The following is a 19,494-nucleotide window of genomic DNA, read 5'->3' as shown; positions in this document are numbered from 1 at the left end:
CTTCCGGGGCTCACCAGCAGCCTCAGAACAGACAAACTCCACGACATTGCATGGAAAGCTCCTCACAAGCACACCCTTGTTTCCTGCACCCCTTGTTTCCCTTGTTTCACGTGGGCCCCCAGCGGAAATCACGTGGGCCCCCAGGGGAAATCACGTGGGCCCCCAGGGGAAATCACGTGGGCCCCACGGGGAAATCACGTGGGCCCCCAGGGGAAATCACGTGGGCCCCCGTTTCCTGCTTACTGAACCGCAGTGGCTCCCTGACCGGGGACGCACGTGGGCCCACGGAGGGCAGGGCAGCGCAGAGGCGTGTGCAGGACCGCATCAGGGATCGCGCAGCTGAGCGGAGCAAACAATCCTAACAATTGGAAGATGACGCTTATTCTGTGACTTCTAAAATTTTTGCTGAAATGTTAAAAACTTGCTGTTGGTTAGAAACTGAAAAAAAAAGAAAAAACAATAAAACTAATTTTCATTTAGTACACTATTAATATAAAATATTAGAAACACTGAAAACTCAAGTACTTAATTTCTTTGTATACAACATTATCAAGATAGCCTGCCTTCTCTTCTCGTCATAAAATCTGCAGCATGTATCAGGCACCCTTTCTGGGCTCCGACAAACAATTACCCTCGTGTCCACACCTGTCCACCATGTCCCAAGCATCCCAGGTGAGTCCCTCGTCACACCCTCCTGGTTCCCGTGGGGACGCGCACCCTCACCGAGCTCCTTGGGGCTCCCACACATGACGGCGCCCCACTGGTGCCTGTCTGCAGCCCAGCTGATGGGCTCTGAACCCCGCTTCCCCCTGCTGGTGCACAGTCATCTCTGCAGGCCCCGCCCTCCTGCGAGCGTCTGTCTGGGAGACGCGGAGGCCACACACAGGCACGCTCAGCGTCTGAGCGTGACTCTACCCCGAGGGCAGCTGGGCGTCCGTAACTGGTGAGCGAGGGGGGTGGGCAGCCAGAAGCCGGCGAGAACCGACGCCAGGCGGTGCAGACACAGGGCCCCGAGAGCCACGAGCTCCAACCCAGCACAGCCCGTCCGCAGTTTACAGCACAGACTCGGAGCCAGGCCTCCAGACCCAAATGCCATTCACTACGGGAAGTGATTCAGGGAACACACGGCGTCTTTCTGAGCCTCAGCTCTTTCATCAATAAAATGGAGATAACAGAACAAGCTTCCCAGCTTGCAGAGCTGAGCACCTGTAGGGTGCAGAAGCAGCCCCTGGCCAGGCTGAGGGACAGAGGTCTGGCAGTCACAGCTGCAACCACGACACCTAGGTCACACCGTCTCTCCCTGCAACCGGCGCTATCTAACCCGCAGCATCGGGCACATGGGGCTACTTAAAGTGAAACTGAAATTAAAACCTACATTCCTCAGTGACACTAGCCATGTTTTAAGTGCTCAACAGCTACAGCTCCACGGCCCCTGAAGCTGCTGGCTGTACTCTCCTGCAACAGGCGGCATACAGAGGAATGCAGACTCCACAGAAATCAACACTCATCACTGCACACAGAAGCAGTACTGAACAGTGTGGCTGTACTCTCCTGCAACAGGCAGCACACACAGAGGACTGCGGATTCCACAGAAATCAACAGCCGTCACTGCACACCGAAGCTGCTGGCTGTACTCTCCTGCAACAGGCGGCACACACAGAGGACTGCGGATTCCACAGAAAGCAACACTCGTCACTGCACACAGAAGCAGTACTGGACAGTGTGGCTGTACTATCCTGCAACAGGTGGCACACACAGGGGAATGCGGATTCCACAGAAATCAACAGCTACATCTCCACAGCCCCTGAAGCTGCTGGCTGTACTCTCCTGCAACAGGCGGCACACAGAGGAATGCAGACTCCACAGAAATCAACACTCATCACTGCACACAGAAGCGGTACTGGACAGGGTGGCTGTACTCTCCTGCAACAGGCGGCACACACAGAGGACTGTGGATTCCACAGAAATCAACAGTCATCGCTGCACACCGAAGCTGCTGGCTGTACTCTCCTGCAACAGGCGGCACACAGAGGAATGCAGACTCCACAGAAATCAACACTCATCACTGCACACAGAAGCGGTACTGGACAGGGTGGCTGTACTCTCCTGCAACAGGCGGCACACACAGAGGACTGTGGATTCCACAGAAATCAACAGTCATCACTGCACACCGAAGCTGCTGGCTGTACTCTCCTGCAACAAGCGGCACACAGAGGAATGCAGACTCCACAGAAATCAACAGTCGTCACTGCACACAGAAGCGGTACTGGACAGTGTGGCTGTACTCTCCTGCAACAGGCGGCACACACAGAGGACTGCGGATTCCACAGAAATCAACAGCCGTCACTGCACACAGAAGCTGCTGGCTGTACTCTCCTGCAACAGGCAACACACACAGAGGACTGAGGATTCCACAGAAATCAATAGTCATCACTGGACACAGAAGCAGTACTGAACAGGGTGGCTGTACTCTCCTGCAACAGGCGGCACACACAGAGGACTGCGGATTCCACAGAAATCAACAGTCGTCATTACATCACTGCTTTGAAATTAAGAAGGAATTATTGAATATCAAAGCAAATATGAGAAATGCATCAGTGAGAACATGTTTTCAAGCATTTCAGTGAAAGGTTTCAAAACTGGTAAATTCTGAACCAAATGGACTGAATTTCTTACAGCCAACGTCACCCTTCAGAATCTTAAAGTGAGAAGGGTTTCCCAAATCTTAAGAAGTTTCATTTAAAATAACTCAGGAAAAGCACACGTAAGTTAGTATGTGATCATGCCCCAGATGGTGCTCATACTCCTGTATAATCTCTGCACAGCTCCTCAAGAGCAGTGATCAGGTCCCACTTTCTGGGCCGGGACCTGCTTGAGGGCGGCAGCCACATGCCCCCAGCTCTGCACTGGACGCCGGCCCAGCACGACACTGGGCACATCAGCGTTAAGCTGGCCGAGTTCACCTGGACCACAAGCTTCCCCTACGACAGCAAACACCAGCACACAGCCGACAGAAAAATATCTCTAGGGAAAAGGGACTGTTACAAAGGAATATATTCTACAGAAAATGTTCATCCCGGAAAGTCCTGAATCGCAAAGGGCTTCTCAGAGAAGCGACATTCATGGTAAGCCAATTTACTCAAAACAGAGCAAACATCAGTAGAAATTTAAAAGGACACATTTCCAGAAAAAGTTTGTGCTTATAAAGGAATAGAACTGAAACAATTTCCCTTACAAATTTTACTACCACAAGTCTCAAGGGAGAATTACCTAAAGTGCTGAAAAAAGTGATGTTATACACTATGCTGGGCCTCAGCATGAAACAGATCTTAATTTTTTCCGACATTAACAAATATCCATTTTCATCTACTGAAACAATGAGATACTTACTAAGCCAGCTTGTTCTCACAAATCACCTTTTCAAAGTTAGCTATCATTTTTTTTTTTAAACAGATATCATGGTTTGATGGCAATTTCCCCAGGGAAAATAGCATCCCCAAGTAGAAAATAGCCTTCAACCCTTTAAAATGTCTGACTATGTTAATACAGAAACAGATTTAGTAAATGCTTGTTTGGGCTGAATTCAGACTATATTCATTTGAACAAAGCTGGTGACCTGATACTCAGACAAGAAAAAGAAATGAGGTAAAATCTCAAGGCAAAATGATAGTAATACAAAAAAACAGAGAGAAAAATATTTAAAGTGTTGTAAAACTCATAAATTTTGAGATGAACTTGAAGTACTCAAATTCTACTACCAAGGAAAGCCTATATCAAATTAAAATTTCTTTCTAGAAAACACTTATTATCAGAGATCCCAAGGTTTATGAACAGGTCATTACAAAAAAGCTCAGAAACTTCTGCTGATGGGACTACGTTAAGACAGAAGTGCAAAACTGACCTGTTAGTACAGCCCTACATTACAGCATCCCTAAAGGGCCGATGCTGGGGGTCTTCAGTACCCTAGCTATTCTCAACCCAACTTCCTGGTGAAGCTGTGTGCTCCACATGCTCACACGTGACAAGGAGAGCCCCCTGGACACCACTGCTCCTTGTCAAGCGTTTCACTGTGTTCGTGAAGACAACAGTTTAGTTTCAAGCCACTAATATTATAACAGGGACTGATTTATCTGCTGAGTTTCTTCTAAATCTGTAGGGTAAGTAGCTGGAAGTTCATATGTCAGCAAAGAAGGGGAGGTGGATAGAGCCTTGAATTCCATGCATCAGTTTCTCTTGGCCTACAATTCTTACAAAATGTCTCAGAGTTAGAAGCACTCAAGAATGCAGCTATCTTAAGTTTGTTTTGGAAAAAGGCATGGCACACAGACAGACAGCTCGGGGCCTGCCCTTCCAGCAGCTGATGTTTTCCGTGCTGCCGCCGGCAGATGCTCGGAGACACTCCTCTCCGTCCCTGGTCAACGATGGCCCTGGCGGCCGCCACAGCAATTCTTTACCTTTGATGGTGTCATTTATGCACTGGTCTCCTTTGCGGCAGCAAATTTTACTTTTTAAGCAGCACACTGGCTTGCTCTCAAATGACGATTTCTCATAAATAAAATGCAAACAGAAAGAGAACATTCATTTCCAACATTTTTATTCTCCTCTATGCTCATTAAATCACTATTCAGAAATAAATACCAAAATACAACTTAACTGCCTTATTCTGTGAAACAAGGTCCAAGAACTGAATCAAAGCTTGTTATAAAGTCCATAAATAAGTTTGGGTAGTGGGACAAAACTTACTGTTCAGAACATTCTCCAGTTTCTGTGTCATGGACCCTTCTACTTTTTCTGTTCCATCCGCTTCTAGTTTTTGATGGATAGCTAGAAAAAAAGCACCGAGTTAAAATGTAGGCTATTTTAATGGGTGGGAAAATGATACGTCAAAAAAGACATTTTTAAACAGCTCAAAAAATGGTTCTATTTTCACTGCTAGAAAGAAGCACAAACACACAAAAACTCTGCAACATAACCAGCAGACACCTGTCTAAGTCACGGTAGTTTAATGCTATTAAAACAGTACATAATACATGTACTTAGCCACCTGATCATGAAGCCTGAGGAGTAAAGATGACTGAATTAAAGAAAGAAAAATAAGCTTAAATTACTAATATGTTTGGCATTTGGCCACAGGAAAGTCATTCTTATTTCTCAGTCTCACCATCTACAAAACAGAAATACTGCTACTTGATATCAACCTCAAAATATTTACTTTCAGCCGTGGGACATAACATGGCAAATACATATTATTCATGTTCTACTCAGTCTGTATTTCCCTGGAGGTTCTCAAGAAATCTCTAGTAATATCTACCAACACGTCAATCTGTCGACGTGCAAATTACATCAGAGTTTTTTTGCTAGTATTTATATATGTCTGAATGATTCTGATAAAGTATCAGGAAATCATTAATTTATATGTAAAAACTTTTACCTACTAATGAGAGGAAGTTTTAAAAGCAAATCAGGTTTCCTCAAGTGAATCACTAAGAAAATTTTCAAAGTAAATCTCTAAAATACAATATGAAATCCAAAACTGTGACACAGTTAAAGTAATAAAAACAGCAAGGTAAGCGTCACTGAGACGTGACCTTAGGCAGACACCACAGTGAGCTTCCAACACACGATGTGCATCCAGTAAGAAGCCAGGGATGAGGTCCTAACATTACTCCTGTTTCACAGACGGGAAACCATGGTTCAGTGAAATTAAACAAGTTGACCAAGGTCACACAGGCAAACCCAAAGTTTGAGCCAAGGCAGCGCGATCCCAGGACAACAGCTTCACCCCATCCGGCCCACATTTCGTGGGCAGATGACAAACGCCTCCGCCTGCTTTCACGCCTGTAAATCGGGAACATAGAGCCGTGTGCATGGGAACAGCGTTCAGTCGCAAAGAGGAGATTCTCTCCACGGTAACAGCCACGCACACAGCCCCAGCACCACCGCCTGCTAGCCGTCTGCAAGCTCAGGACTGCAGTCAACGGGGAAGCCCCAGCAGACACCGAGGGTTACCTACCTGAGAGGGCGTCCTGTGCCTCAAAGAAAGTGCTGAGCCCCCCTTTCACGTACGCCAGGCTGCCCTCGCTCTTCTTGTTGGCCTGTCTCTTCAGGTGGGTGATCGCCGTTTTGAGTTGTTCAAAACTGAAGGGAAATGAAGCCACGAGAAGACAATGCGTTAGTTGTAAAATCCTGAAGCTACACTGGAGAGACACAGACTAACACAGTATGTAGCCAGATGAGACCGTGCTTTCAAAGTCTTTCCCAGATCTAACCCTCTGCACATTACAGATGCCGAAGTTACAGCGGCTGTACAACAGCTTTGCACAACCCTCACGTGTCAGACCCCTGAGAAGTGACTATACACGCAGATGTGCTTACACTTGACCCAAATCAACACAGGGTTTGCCAGGTAAGGAGTTCTGAAGAGCATCTCCCAGGTGCAGAGGCCTGGACCACACAGGGGTGGGTGGCAGGACCCCTGGACGTCCACTCCATGCACGTCGCAGCCAGGCCCCACCATTAACAGTGATTTCACAGGAATCATGGGGGTCGGCTCAAAATTTACATGACTGAACAGACCATACTACTTCATCTTGATAACTCAAGCAGAGAAAAATCGGCTGGCCTCTGTATTTCAGAAGTTTCATTACCACTGAAGCTAAGAAAATCTGGCTATAAATTGTTCACTATATTCTTGAGTGCCAAGACAGTACTACACAGAGACTGGAGATCAATCCTGACTTTTGGTAAGAGAAGCGCATCTATACCGTGAAATCAGAACCATCTTCCCCAAAGACAGACTTCAGACATTTGCTCTAAATTTACCAGGCCAAATTTACTCTAACTGTATACCAACTTTTCTTGTTTTCTATGATGGTTTTGATCCCAATAGGTGAAGGAAGAATTTCTTCTAAGATGTATTTTAACAAGTTGGGGTGTTTCAAGGATACCAATTTCAAACAATAAACCATTTAGTCAAGCATTTCTACTACAGCAGAGTGCTCCAGCTAGCCTTGCATGCGAGCCACAGGCCTGCTGTCGCCCAGAGGTCAGGCAGGCTCTTAGGCAGCAGGAACAAGGGGCCCTGTAAGTGGGTGGCCCGTGTGCACCTTCTGCTGATTCTAAGTCAAGTCTTTGAAAAATGACAAACAACTCATCTTCCTTTGCTCTCTGGTCAAGAAGGAGGTGTCTTCCTTGTTTCAGACCAGTACTTGAGAACTCTGCTACCTGAGCAAGGAGGGGGTCACATGCAGACACAGGACAACAGCTGAGACCCAAGCTTCACCGGGCGGCACAAACAACGAAACATACAGAAGCGTCAGGGGAGGAGGAGACAGGGCTCCTGGAAGTAACGATCCCATTTTACAAGTAAGGAGCCAGACACTCTGACATGCTCACAAGCACCCCGAGAAGCCACACGGCATGGCCCGCTCCTCACCTCGCGCTGGAGTGGTTCTCAATCAGGTACCAGGCAGCAGAGAAGTTCTCACTTGTAAAGTCAGCACTCATTCCAGGGAACAGCGTTTCTAAGTCCTTCTGGGGAAATTTACCTCTGAGGGAGGAAAAAGGCTTAAGATGTGTTTAGAGTGCTATTGCTACAAAGACGTAACCAACAGGAATAAACACGGACACACATCACTGCAACGATACATGATGCACTACGGAGTCTAAGTCTGTGCATATCCCACAAAACTGTAGATATAAACTTTGTGTATATATAAGATAGCAAATTAGTTAAAATGCAGAAATTGTATCAATAAAAGAATATAAAACTTGAAGAGGCTGCGTTGATACTTCATGAAATCTATGCAAATATGAAATCATTTCCTATCCAATAGACAAAATTTGGGTACACTGACATTAAAAACAGTACATCAACCTGTTAAAATACTTTCTGTCAAAGACCTATGTGAGAGCTGGCTTAAGACACACTGATGCCGACGCACGGCAGTTGCTGACCCAGGCAGACCCACCCAGCACGCACGCTTCTACGCACACGTCTAGATCAAGTCCACGGAGAGCTGACGCTGAGGGACAGTCCCTTACCTGCGGCCCCTCTGCAGCCAGGAGGGAGTCTGTGCCGTCACAGGCGGAGGGCGGCAGGGCCAGGCTCCTCACGGCTCAGCGACACCTCTGGGTCCTGACTCAACCAGTCATGGAACCCACTATCTCTGGACTTCGTATATTATGAGAAATAAATATCTTCCTTGCTTACACCACAGTGAATTTTTGTTTTCTATTTCTTACAGCTGAAGGCACCCTGAATCTACCCCAAAATAAGATCTGTTACACAAACACCTAGAAAGCTGACAGTGAGTGACACCGCTGAAGCAGCAATGCCCCGTGGGGAGCACGCCCGCAGGGGCAGAGGCAGCTCAGGGCAGTGTGCACAGGTTCACAGAGTTTCTGAATAACCTTGAGGAAACCTCTTTACCTCCCTAAGGCTCCATTTATTCAGGAGGATAATGAGATCATCATCTCTTCCTCTTAAGAAAATGCTGAGGAGTAGATAATGCATGTGGAAGGCTTAACAGGTTTTGACACTTAATAAATGCTCAACAATGTTACTTTGTTACCTTTATTGTTTACACTTGGTTCTCTATATTTAATAGATTCTTTCATTAAGAACCATTTTATCTGATTCTAACAACATGATGAGTTATAGAACCCCATTTTACAAAGAAACAGCCCCAGTACTTCAATGGTCAAACAAAGAACCGGAGAATCTTATGAAAAGCGTCTGCATACGCAGCTGTAAGTCTAGGAACACAGAAAGTGAGGGGAGGTTTCGAATGCAGAGAGCTGCTGGCGGTCCCGCTCGGGGCACGAGCAAGAGCAGCAGCGCTGTCTCAGGAGCATATGCGGTCTGGGGGCTTAGCCCTTGGTCCTGAGCGACTGGGCCCTGGGTCTGACCCTCCATGTGAAGCCACAGATGAACAGCAAGGCACACTCTAAGCGACGGACTAAACCCACACTTCAACCTCACGAACCAGAGCGTGCGAGCAACAGGCTGACGTGTAACACGCGCAGTGCTTTCACTAGGGAACCAACAGTTCTAGCAGCTGACAGCCGTGCCCCCACAGCGCACGCTCCCCATTAGACGGCAGTGTGAGCTCAGACTACACCTTCCGAAGGGTTTGGCCATGAGGACCCAGGCACAGGGGTCAGGTGCAGGACTACAGCAATGTCCTCAACTCAGCAGCTTCATGTTCAAAGAGGAGACTGACCTGGAGACCCCAGTCAGCAGAGCAACAGAAGCCCTTCTGAAAAGAGTTCCCCATCTCTGCAGAGAGGGCTGGGCGCAAGCACGGCTGCGCCCAGGCCCGCGCCACAGCTCCCGACTGCAGGCAGGAGCTGCAGGGGTATGGGGGTGCAGGGGAGCGCGCCACCCACCCCCCCGCCCCCCGGCCAGGCCGCACGCGGCCACGCGGCTCTCACCCCAGCTGCTCTGTGCGTTGAGTGTCATCAGCCTGCTGGAGGCTGCGCGTTCTTTCCCTGTTTTGGTCTCACACAGTTTCTGGGCGCAGGCACTGTACCACAGTCCACAAGCCTGTTTCTGAAACTTCTAGATGGCCCTCTTTTCCAAGGCGCTTCCCTTCCGCACTCACACTAAGAACTACTTGCCACCCTCCCCTGCTTTCTGACTGGAGCAGGAAGACTGGTCACCTTCTCTTGCTTCTGGAAGGCAGCCTACTGAGGACACACCAGACTGCACGGTTTACAAAGCCTCTGTGGACACAACCCAGAGGCCAGGCGGGCATCAATGCACTGCTCGGGACACCTCTTCCCAGGCAGTAACTCCCAACAAACGGTGAATCATACAAAACCGGGGTGTGGTGTGGGGGGAGACGCTCCACTGTGATGCCCTTACTCCCACACACGCCAGTCAGTCTAGTCACTCGGTCGTGCCCGACTCTCTGAGACCCCATGGACTGCAGCACACCAGGCCTCCCTGTCCATCCCCAACTCCCAGAGTTTACTCAGACTCGTGTCCATCGAGTCGGTGATGCCATCCAACCATCTCATCCTCTGTCATCCCCTTCTCCTCCCGCCTTCAATCTTTCCCAGCATCAGGGTCTTTCCCAATGAGTCAGCTCTCCGCATCAGGTGGCCAAAGTATTGGAGTTTCAGCTTCAACATCAGTCCTTCCAATGAATATTCAGGACTCATTTCCTTTAGGATGGACTGGTTGGATCTTGCAGTCCAAGGGACTCTCAAGAGTCTTCCCCAACACCACAGTTCAAAAGCATCAGTTCTTCAGTGCTCAGCTCTCTTTATAGTCCAACTCTCACACCATAAATGATTACTGGAGAAGCCACAGCTTTGATTAGATGCATCCTTGTTGGCAAAATGACGTCTCTGCTTTTTAATATGCTGTCTAGGTTGGTCATAGCTTTTCTTTCAAGGAATAAGTGTCTTTTAATTTCATGGCTGCAGTCACCATCTTCAGTGATTTTGGAGCCCAAAATTATAATAAAATCTGTCACTGTTTCCATTGTTTCCCCATCTATTTGCCATGAAGTGATGGGACTGGATGCCGTGATCTTAGTTTTCTGCATGTTGAGCTTTAAGCCAACTTTTTCACTCTCCTCTTCGACTTTCATCAAGAGGCTCTTTAGTTCTTCTTCACTTCCTGCCATAAGGGTCCTGTCACCTGCATGTCTGAGGTTATTGGTATTTCTCCCGGCAATCTTGATTCCAGCTTGTGCTTCATCCATAAAAGTACCATCTCCAAAAGTTTCACTTACAAATACTCTCCTACTAGGTAGAAAGGACTTTTAAGAAATAAAACCTAGGGAAGGCTTTCACTTATTAATATGAACCTGTTTCTATCTTCTTTTTCTTTTCTTTTTAAATTATGATGTCTCCATCATAATTTAAGCAGTGCAAAAAAATGCCCATTTGTGACAATCAGTATAATAAATTAGAAATACAGACTTTTTACGAGCAAATTCTAGTCTCAGTTCAAGTGAAGTTATTTTTTTCCAAGTTATTAGTAACATCTTTGTAAGTTTCAAGGCTCTGCGTGTGAAAAACATCAGTTAAAAGCCTAGGACGGTGAAGGCCTTCAGCAGCCGAAGGAGGCCATCAACGCCCGCCGCTAGGCCTGTGGGCAGAAGGGCAGCCGCGCCCCGCCGGGCACACAGGGAGGAGCCCCCCTCGCTGCCTCTCACTGGCGGCTCCCACTCAGAGGCACCGCAGGGCCCCCGGGCTCCATCCTGCGCGTGCGGCTATGGGGCAAGAACCCCCATAAACACTCACACCGCCAGACAGGAGCCGACTCCTCTCCCACAGGCGGCCTCAGCACTTCTGTCTGGGAATAAATCAGGACCACAGCACTTTACAGCAAGTAGCTGTAATTCTTCAAGCCTTCTCAATTAATATATTTCAACAAGCAAGTAATTAAATCCTGTTATTCCTTCTCTGATGACATTTTTTTAAAAATTAAAAATAGGTTGCCTCCCATCTTCTAATTATAAAAGAAGCCCCAATGACATTAATAAACAGAAATGAAAGAGACAGTAAGAGGAAATATTCCCAGGGCTTCTAGCCTGAGTGCAACACCGTTCTCTACAGGGACCAAAGCTTTTCCCTAAAAAACATGAAGTGAGCCGGGGAAATAAAATCCATACCCACATTTTAACATCTGTTCTTCCTTTCCCATCCTCTTTTTCTAAAATACAGCTTCTCTATTTGAGGTCAGACTTCAATAAAACAAATGCAGCTTTCCTGACAGTATCTTTAAAAGCTAAGAAGGAACCTGAAAAGCATTTTTCTGGCCAAAACCACTCTTATCTTGGCTTCCATACATTTTCCAACTTTCGCCTTCTGTTTTCTTGCTTTCTGGAATCTCTATTCATTCTTCCTTTTGATCAGAACACTTGTGAGAGACTTCACATGGGCCGTCCTTCCGCAGTGTGGAGGCCTGCCAGGGCCCCACGCCGTCCAGGCGTGCCTGCTCTCTGTGTCACAGAAGCGGAAGTGGGGGCTGAGAGCAACTGGGGGGCTGGCACAGAGGCCTGTCCGGTGCGGGTGCGCCCAGGAGACCGCCAGGCGGGGGCGGGGGGGATCCGGCGCGGCGCCACCTAGCACTGCCCACTCTGCCTGTGCCCTGGGACTCCCTCTCAGCTGGCTTAACGCTCCACTGGGCTCCCCATTAATTAATGAATTAAACAAAAGCTTGGACATGTCTGCATTTTGTATTTGTACGACAGTCAAGCTTCTACCTTTTCCAAAACTACCCTTTAGTTATTCCATGGCTGAGCAAATTATTATTGAAACTTTCAAGAACAGCTTGGAAGAAACCTTATAGTCAATTTTCTCACCATCTGAGCACTTCTCGAATGCACATGTCACTATCTTAAGATCTGAACACAACGCATCACCTGAAATCCTGAGTCAAGGAAGGACTCTCCTCCTGGGCAGCAGAGCCCTGACCAGCAGGCTGCGAGCACACACCCGCCCCTGCCCCACCCGCGCAGCACGCGCGACACAGGCCCCTGCCTGCAGCCTCCCAAGTCACCTGCAGGCAGCGGGAGGGCCCGGAGCCAACTGAGAGAGGGGCCTGGACCCAGCCAGCTCCTTCAGAGGAGAAAGGAAGACCATCCCCAAAGAGTCGCACTCTGAGTGCCTTCTGGCTGGCCACCATTACGTAAGGATTATCCTGAAGCCTATTCAGAAAGAGGGCTCGACTGGATGGGAGGGGTCTGGGGGAGAACGGACCCAGGTGCACGTGCGGCTGAGTCCCGTCACTGTCCACCTGAAGTCACCACAACATTGTTAATTGGCTATACCTCAATACAAAATGAAGTTTACGGTTTGAAAAATAAGCTAAAGGAAGAGGGCAGTAAGAGACAGTTCAAGCCCCCTTCACGGTTAGCGGCAGCGGCAGTGACAAGACAATCAGAAGGTGAGAGGGCATGAAAAGGTCAAGAGATTGAACTGCGGGTGGATCACAAGGTAAACGAAAACTCAAGGAAATCCTTTTATGATCGTGAAAGTCACTCAGCCGCGTCCGGCTCTTCATGACCCCATGGACTATGCAGCCCACGGAATTCTCCAGGCCAGAATACTAGAGTGGGTGGCCTTTCCCTTCTCTAGGGGATCTTCCCAACCCAGGGACCAAACCTACAATGTCTCCCACATCGCAGGTGGATTCTTAATCAGCTGAGCCACAAGGGAAGTTCATTATATGACAGGAAATAACCAATTTAATCCTAACTTTGATAGTTCTGTCTAAAGCTCAAACAAAAGTCACAATGTATTCCTATACTCCTGTGTGAATCTTATTCAGAAGAAAACCCAGAGGGCCCTTCTGCTCCACACTGCATGCGGCGGACCTTAGAAAGAAGCGGAATCCAGGGCGCTGAAGCAGGCCACTGGAGGATTTACTCTCAACCACAAGGTCCCCTTGTGCAGGAAACACTGTTCAAATAAAGACCCAGCAATTACCTTTCTTTCCTGGATGTTCTTAATCCTTAAACTCTTAATTTATCAGGCACTGAAACCCTTCAAACAGCTCCAGAATGACCCATGGTGGCCAAAGAGCTTCACAGCTGTGACCCAGAACAGTCCACACTCACTGAAACCGCCTTTTAAAACCCTCCGGCCTTTTTCAAAACAGGACAACCTCTCAAGACACACAGGTGCCCCCTACCCCCTCAGCTGGCAGAAACCCTAGCAGGGGAAAGCAGCCAGCTGGTGGCCGACTGGTGGTCTTCAAGGGGAGGCCTGAAGGTTAAATACATCGAGGTTAGTGGTCAACCTTCCCCATTCCTAGAGAAACCTAGAGAAGCAAGGCTAACGGCTAGCAGATTGCTCCGCAGCCTGCAGGAGTGCTCATGAAGCAGCACTCAGCAGCACTATTGCCAGCAGAGCCGCCAAGGCCGAGAGAGAGATCAGACAGGACTGCTGTGCAGGGAGCTTGTGTGGGAAGATGCAAGGACCCAGGCGCTGGCACAAGAGCTGTGACGAAGAAGCTCGGGACGAAGAACCGGGAACGCCAGGTCTGGCCCGAGACATTTTGAAAGATACCATTTACTTGCCGTAACTCTGGTAAAGTGAGTCTGAATTAAGTGTGAATTACAGGTAGAGGACATAAACAGAATGACGAGACTACACTGGGTCTAATCACTGTGGAATGTTTCCTGAAAAATCAAGCACATGGAAATTTCTATTTTAATCTCAAATACCATCTAAACATTTAAACTTAACAGCTCCAGACAACACACTAACTCTCATATCATTAGAAGTATGTTATTAAAAATTTCAAAATACTTTTTTCCTTCACAAAATGAAAACTCAAAAACTAAAGAGGCAGGTAGTTTTGCCAACATTTTAATTGGAACATTCTCTCTGGCAGGCTCCGGAAATGACGCTGACTCCCAACGATAGAGGCATCTTCAGTTGTGCTTCCTTGCATATTTCTGGAGCCTGAACACATGAAACTCAGCACATGGAAAGCAAGGCAACTGAGGCGAGGCAGGACTCACTTTTCAATCTCGATGCCGAGTGGGTTGGCAGGACGCAGGGACAAGGGAGGAATCCCTTTATTCCTGTCGGTGCGCATGTCATAGTAATTCATCTCATCAACCCACACAGCGGACTGATCCAAAATGCCTGCCGAGACAAGGAACACGGGCTTAACAGGGCACACACTCCCCAGGCCCTGTCTAAACCTTACTTTACTGCTTTACTGGTTTAATACCTAACACAAAATGCACACTAAAGTAATTTTTTAAAGATCTGAGGGCACAAAAACTTTAATTTCTTTCTTAATTAAAAGCACTAAAAATCCACAGAAAGGCAAAAATAACACCTCTTCACTGTACCGTTCATTATTCAAAACAGAAAATAAATTAACATCTGAGAAAAAGTTCTGCTAAAACAAATGTGTTTTACAAGTAATAAGCAGTACAGTGAATCTGGTATATCAAGAAAGTATCCAACAATTCCTTATATAAAGAAATCAGTCAAACACGTTCCAAGGAACGCACAGCTTGGGTGATGGAAATGGCTGAGACATTCAGGAAAAACAAAACGTCGTCTCTGAAAGCAGCACCCTCTCTCACGTGACTGAGTCTTTCTTCACTCTCCCTGGCACGATGCTCCCCATGGTCCACTCTCAGACCCAGGGGCTGGGCAGGGAGATGGGGGAAGCAGAATGCAGGGCGGGGCCCGAGCCCCCTGAAGGGAGGGCTCTGGGCCCAGGCAGCCTTCAGTGGCAGGACCCCTGGTGAACCTTCTGTTTCGATCAACACCACACTCATGCCAGGATGCAAGAAGGCTGTCAGAGGGAAGTGCAGGTCCAGACACTCCCAAGTGCGGCTCCGTGAGCCTTTCCTGAGCCTGTACGTGTTGAGTCCTGGGCAGAGCACTTTAGGATAAAATCAATACTTGATAATAAGTTCTCTGTGTCTGCTGTACAAACGTGATACAAGATGGCACTGCTGGTGCTGCCGCTGCCAAGTCGCTTCAGTCGTGTCCAACTCTGTGCAACCCCATAGTCAGCAACCCACCAGGCTCCCCCGTCCCTGGGATTCTCCAGCCAAGAACACTGGAGTGGGTTGCCATTTCCTTCTCCAACGCATGAAAGTGAAAAGTGAAAGTGAAGTTGCTCGGTAATGCCGAACTCTTAGCGACCCCATGGACTGCGGCCTACCAGGCTCCTCTGTCCATGGGATTTTAGAGGCAAGAGTACTGGAGAGGGTTGCCATTGCCTTCTCCGACAAGATGGTACTAGGTTCTGTCAAAATGTTTGACAAAATCAAAAAGGTTCCTCCAGAAAACTGAAAACAAGCTCCTACTTTGTAATTTCATAGTTCAGTTTTCAAAGACATTAAACAAAATTAAGCAAAAATAAGAATACTGTGCATATAAAAATGTATACACATATTTGCATATACATTTGTATACCTATGTACAGGGATTCCCTGGTGGCTCAGACAGTAAAGAATCCGCCTGTAATGTGGGAGACCTGGGTTCAATCCCTGGGTTGGGAAGATCCCCTGGAGGAGGGCATGGCAACTCCAGTATTCCTGTCTGGAAAATTCCATGGATAGAGGACCCTGGTGGGCTACATCCATTGGGTCACAAAGACTTGGACAGGACTGAGCAACTAAGCACAGTACAGCAAGTACCTATATGTAAATCACATTTTGAATTTTCCCTTAAATCCCTCAAACTTTTATTTAAAAAATTTAAAAATCATTTATGTATTAAAAACTTTAACGATATAATGGTAAAGAAAGGTTTTATGCTCTAAGACAGAACACAGTATTTGCAAAATTCTTTGCTTTTCTATATGAGAGAAGTATGGCCTGGGTTTAATTTTGCCTGTGAGAGCTCCACATTAAATAAGTATCTATCTGCTGACCACGTGCCAGGCACTACAAAACCACAAAGACAAAGCAGCGGAGACGCTGTGCGCATGGAGAGCTAGAAAGAGCGGTCAAACGATCGTCTGTGGAGCACTGGCTCCTACTCCACGCGAAGGCCTTCGCCAGGCTCGCCCCTGAATGTCCCAGCTCATCAGACCTCTGGCGGAGGCGACCCTGGGACGCCACTCCCACCCACAGCTGCGGGCCGCGTGTATGATCAGTTGCGTCTGACTCTTTGCGACCACACGGACTGTAGCCCGCCAGGCTCCTCTGTCCACTCCAGGCAAGTGCACTGGAGTCGGTTGCCATTCCCTCCTCCAGGGACCATCCTGACCCAGGGACTGCACCTGCAGCCCCTGCGTCTTCCACGCTGGCAGGCAGGTCAGGTGCCACTGTGCCACAGCTGGGGCTGCCCCCAGGCTATCCCGAGTCCTGTCTCACACCAAGCTCCGCCCCAGACGAGGAAGTGCAGCTAAGTGCACAGAGGGAACACAGAGCTGCCTGGGGCCCAAGCAGCGGGCTTCTCTAATCTGGAGACGAGAGGCACACCTCTGCCAGCCAAGTCTTGTCCAGGCCAGGAACACAGGAAGGGAAGAAAAATGAAACCCGATTTAGATGGTATCACTGGCTAATTTGTGTCCCAGAAAGAAATGTCATTATTGTATCACGACCAAGAAACTAAAACTGGCATTTTGACATGTTAAATGAGCAGACTTTATATAGAACTTAAAACAAGATTTGTTCTAAGGATTATCACCCTTAGGGTTTACGTTAGCTCAGTACACTGCTTTTTCAAAAGTAATACAAATTTTAACCAATATCCTATTCCTAAAGAAAGAAAGAAACTAAATCTGAGAGTAAATAAATTTTATACTAATTTATCGACTGTCAATTTTAAAAGACAAAACCCAACTTCAGCTTATTCTTGAGAGAAAAGTCGCAGGAGGCGATACCTATCTTCTCAGGTCTGAGCAGCTTGAAAGACACCGTGGAGGTTCCTCTGCCACCCGACTTGGTCGTGACGATGATGTCCCCTTTGTCATTCTTGGCCTGTCCCACTCGACACACGATTTTACTTGCAGACATCCACTCTGCTGTCAGGAGGCAATTATGCCCACAGATTGTCAGACCTGAAAGTAAAAGCACGCACTGTAACAAAGTCCAAACCGACGACTGCTTCCACGAAGAGACAACTCTGTTAGTGTCGCTAGGCCTTTTCCATGAGCTGAAAAGCAAACACAGAAATAACATATCCTGGTTCGTTGGTTATTCTCATTTTTTAATGTACCCAATATTATTTGCAGATAAACTACGGCCTCGACTGGATTCTGTCTGTTTTCTCTCTAACATTTAAGACTCCTCTAGATTACAGCTGATTTTCTGCAAACATGAGTGGAATAAGGAACTAATAACATGACAACAGCTCTAAGCATTCCAGATTACTTAACTATAAGAGTCTTGAACTGCTTTCATAGGAATTAGAAAGGAAACTGTTCTATTTTTAGAAGCCTAAGTTATTGCTATAAAGTTCTAAAGTGTATTATTAATAAACGCGTACATCATTCTGGGAAAAAAATTTACCGTTTTCCTAACAAGTCTGCAGATGCTTCCCCTGGTGTTTAGTTACACGTAATATTACAGAATACAGCAAGCGTCACGCTGAGCACAGCCTGGCGTCTGCTGGGTCGGCAAGCGTCCTCAGGCCCCACTGGACCGCTGGCGCGCCCCTCGCGGCTGCGCGTCACTCCTGCAGTGCTGTCGGCCCACCGGCCTCAGTGTTCCCCAAGGTCCTGTCGCTGCGCTACACTCTGCTCCAAGAGCCCAGCCCGCGCCTGGCATCTCTGCCCACCCACGTGAACTGTGGGGCAGTGAATGCACAGGGAAGACGTGGTCCCAGCAGGGCACCAACATCCCCCCACGCACGTTTCTGCAGCACACACACCAACGTGGTGAACATTCAGGGAGAAAAGAGACCAAAGTGTATGTGGCAAACACACGCACCTTTTCTTCTCGTCATTTAACTTCTGATACTGCTTAGCAGTCAAGTGTGACAAATGTAGTATTTTTTTTTAAAAATCAGATACCAGGAACACCTCAACTTATGCCAAATTCAGTTTTAAAAAATGCAGTGAGGGATTCAAGCCATCTTTTGTTACAACTTAAAGCACTATTTAGTAAGAATGCTATATTAACCATAAAAGAATAAAAACTCCATTTTATTTATTGAAATAATTACTGAAAATAATTATAAATTATAATAATTTATTGAAATAATATTCAGCCCTGAATATTCACTGGAAGTACTGATGCTGAAGCTCCAGTACTTTGGCCATCTGATGCCAACAGTCAACTCATTAGAAAAGACTCTGATGCTGGGAAAGATTGAGGGCAGGAGGAGAAGAGGGCAACAGAAGATGAGATGGTTGGACGGCATCACTGACTCGATGGACAGGAACTTGAGCAAACTCTGGGAGAGGGTGAAGGACAGGGGAGCCTGGTGTGCTACAGTCCATGGGGTTGCACGGTCAGATAAGACTAAGTGAATAATAACTGAAATAATTAATTTCAGAGATTTTCCTATAAGATCTATTATTATTTATTCACATAAGAAATTTAGTTTTTCTATTGCTAGCCTGGGGGCTGCCATCTATGGGGTCGCACAGAGTCGGGCACGACTGAAGCGACTTAGCAGCAGCAGCGCTTAAAAGCTCCTTTAGAGTTAAGTTTTCTGTTGTTTTTAAAGTGATGACATTGACATAGTTTAAAATGCAATCATAACTCAAAATTATTTTTCAAAATGGGAATGTTTATTAGTTTTCCTGATGCTTAGTTTTTATTATGAAAAATCTAAGCAATTTAAGAAGTTGTAAGCACCCCTGGAACACCTTTCCATCTGCAAGATAAGCCCGAAAACCACTTCAATACTTATTTCCTCAAGCACCTTTCATGCACACATTCATCAGACTATGCATTCAAATAAGTGGAGATAAACGTTTTACTTTATGAACTGTTTAATTACAGATGCTGGGTATTTTGATATCACTGTAGGTCAATACCTAAGTTGATATTTTTAAGTTTCATAATATCAAGATTCTATGATCTGAAAAACTTCAGAAAG

The 19,494-nt window shown here is 47.0% G+C and overlaps 1 protein-coding gene across 8 annotated transcripts in view; it reads right to left on the bottom strand.

Annotated features, from left to right (window-relative positions):
• EXOC2 (exocyst complex component 2) overlaps positions 1-19,494 on the bottom strand; it is a 123,903-nt gene that overhangs the window by 78,246 nt on the left and 26,163 nt on the right. For all 8 annotated transcript variants that reach the window (XR_011251323.1, XR_011251321.1, XR_011251322.1 and 5 more), the window contains exons 3-7: positions 17,330-17,506; positions 14,490-14,616; positions 7,436-7,549; positions 6,014-6,138; positions 4,744-4,824 (exon numbers count right to left, since the gene is read on the bottom strand). Coding sequence is in view for 5 of the 8 variants with exons in the window: in XM_069563873.1 (XP_069419974.1) it covers positions 4,744-4,824; positions 6,014-6,138; positions 7,436-7,549; positions 14,490-14,616; positions 17,330-17,506 (624 nt within the window). In the remaining 3 variants the exon portion in view is untranslated. The remainder of the gene's footprint in view (positions 1-4,743; positions 4,825-6,013; positions 6,139-7,435; positions 7,550-14,489; positions 14,617-17,329; positions 17,507-19,494) is intronic.

The sequence above is a fragment of the Ovis canadensis genome, chromosome 20 (genome assembly GCF_042477335.2).
Source record: "Ovis canadensis isolate MfBH-ARS-UI-01 breed Bighorn chromosome 20, ARS-UI_OviCan_v2, whole genome shotgun sequence".
In the NCBI taxonomy this organism is placed as follows: Eukaryota; Metazoa; Chordata; class Mammalia; order Artiodactyla; family Bovidae; genus Ovis; species Ovis canadensis.
The sequence above is the reverse complement of the archived record's forward strand: the minus strand, read 5'-3'. Positions and strand labels throughout refer to the sequence as shown.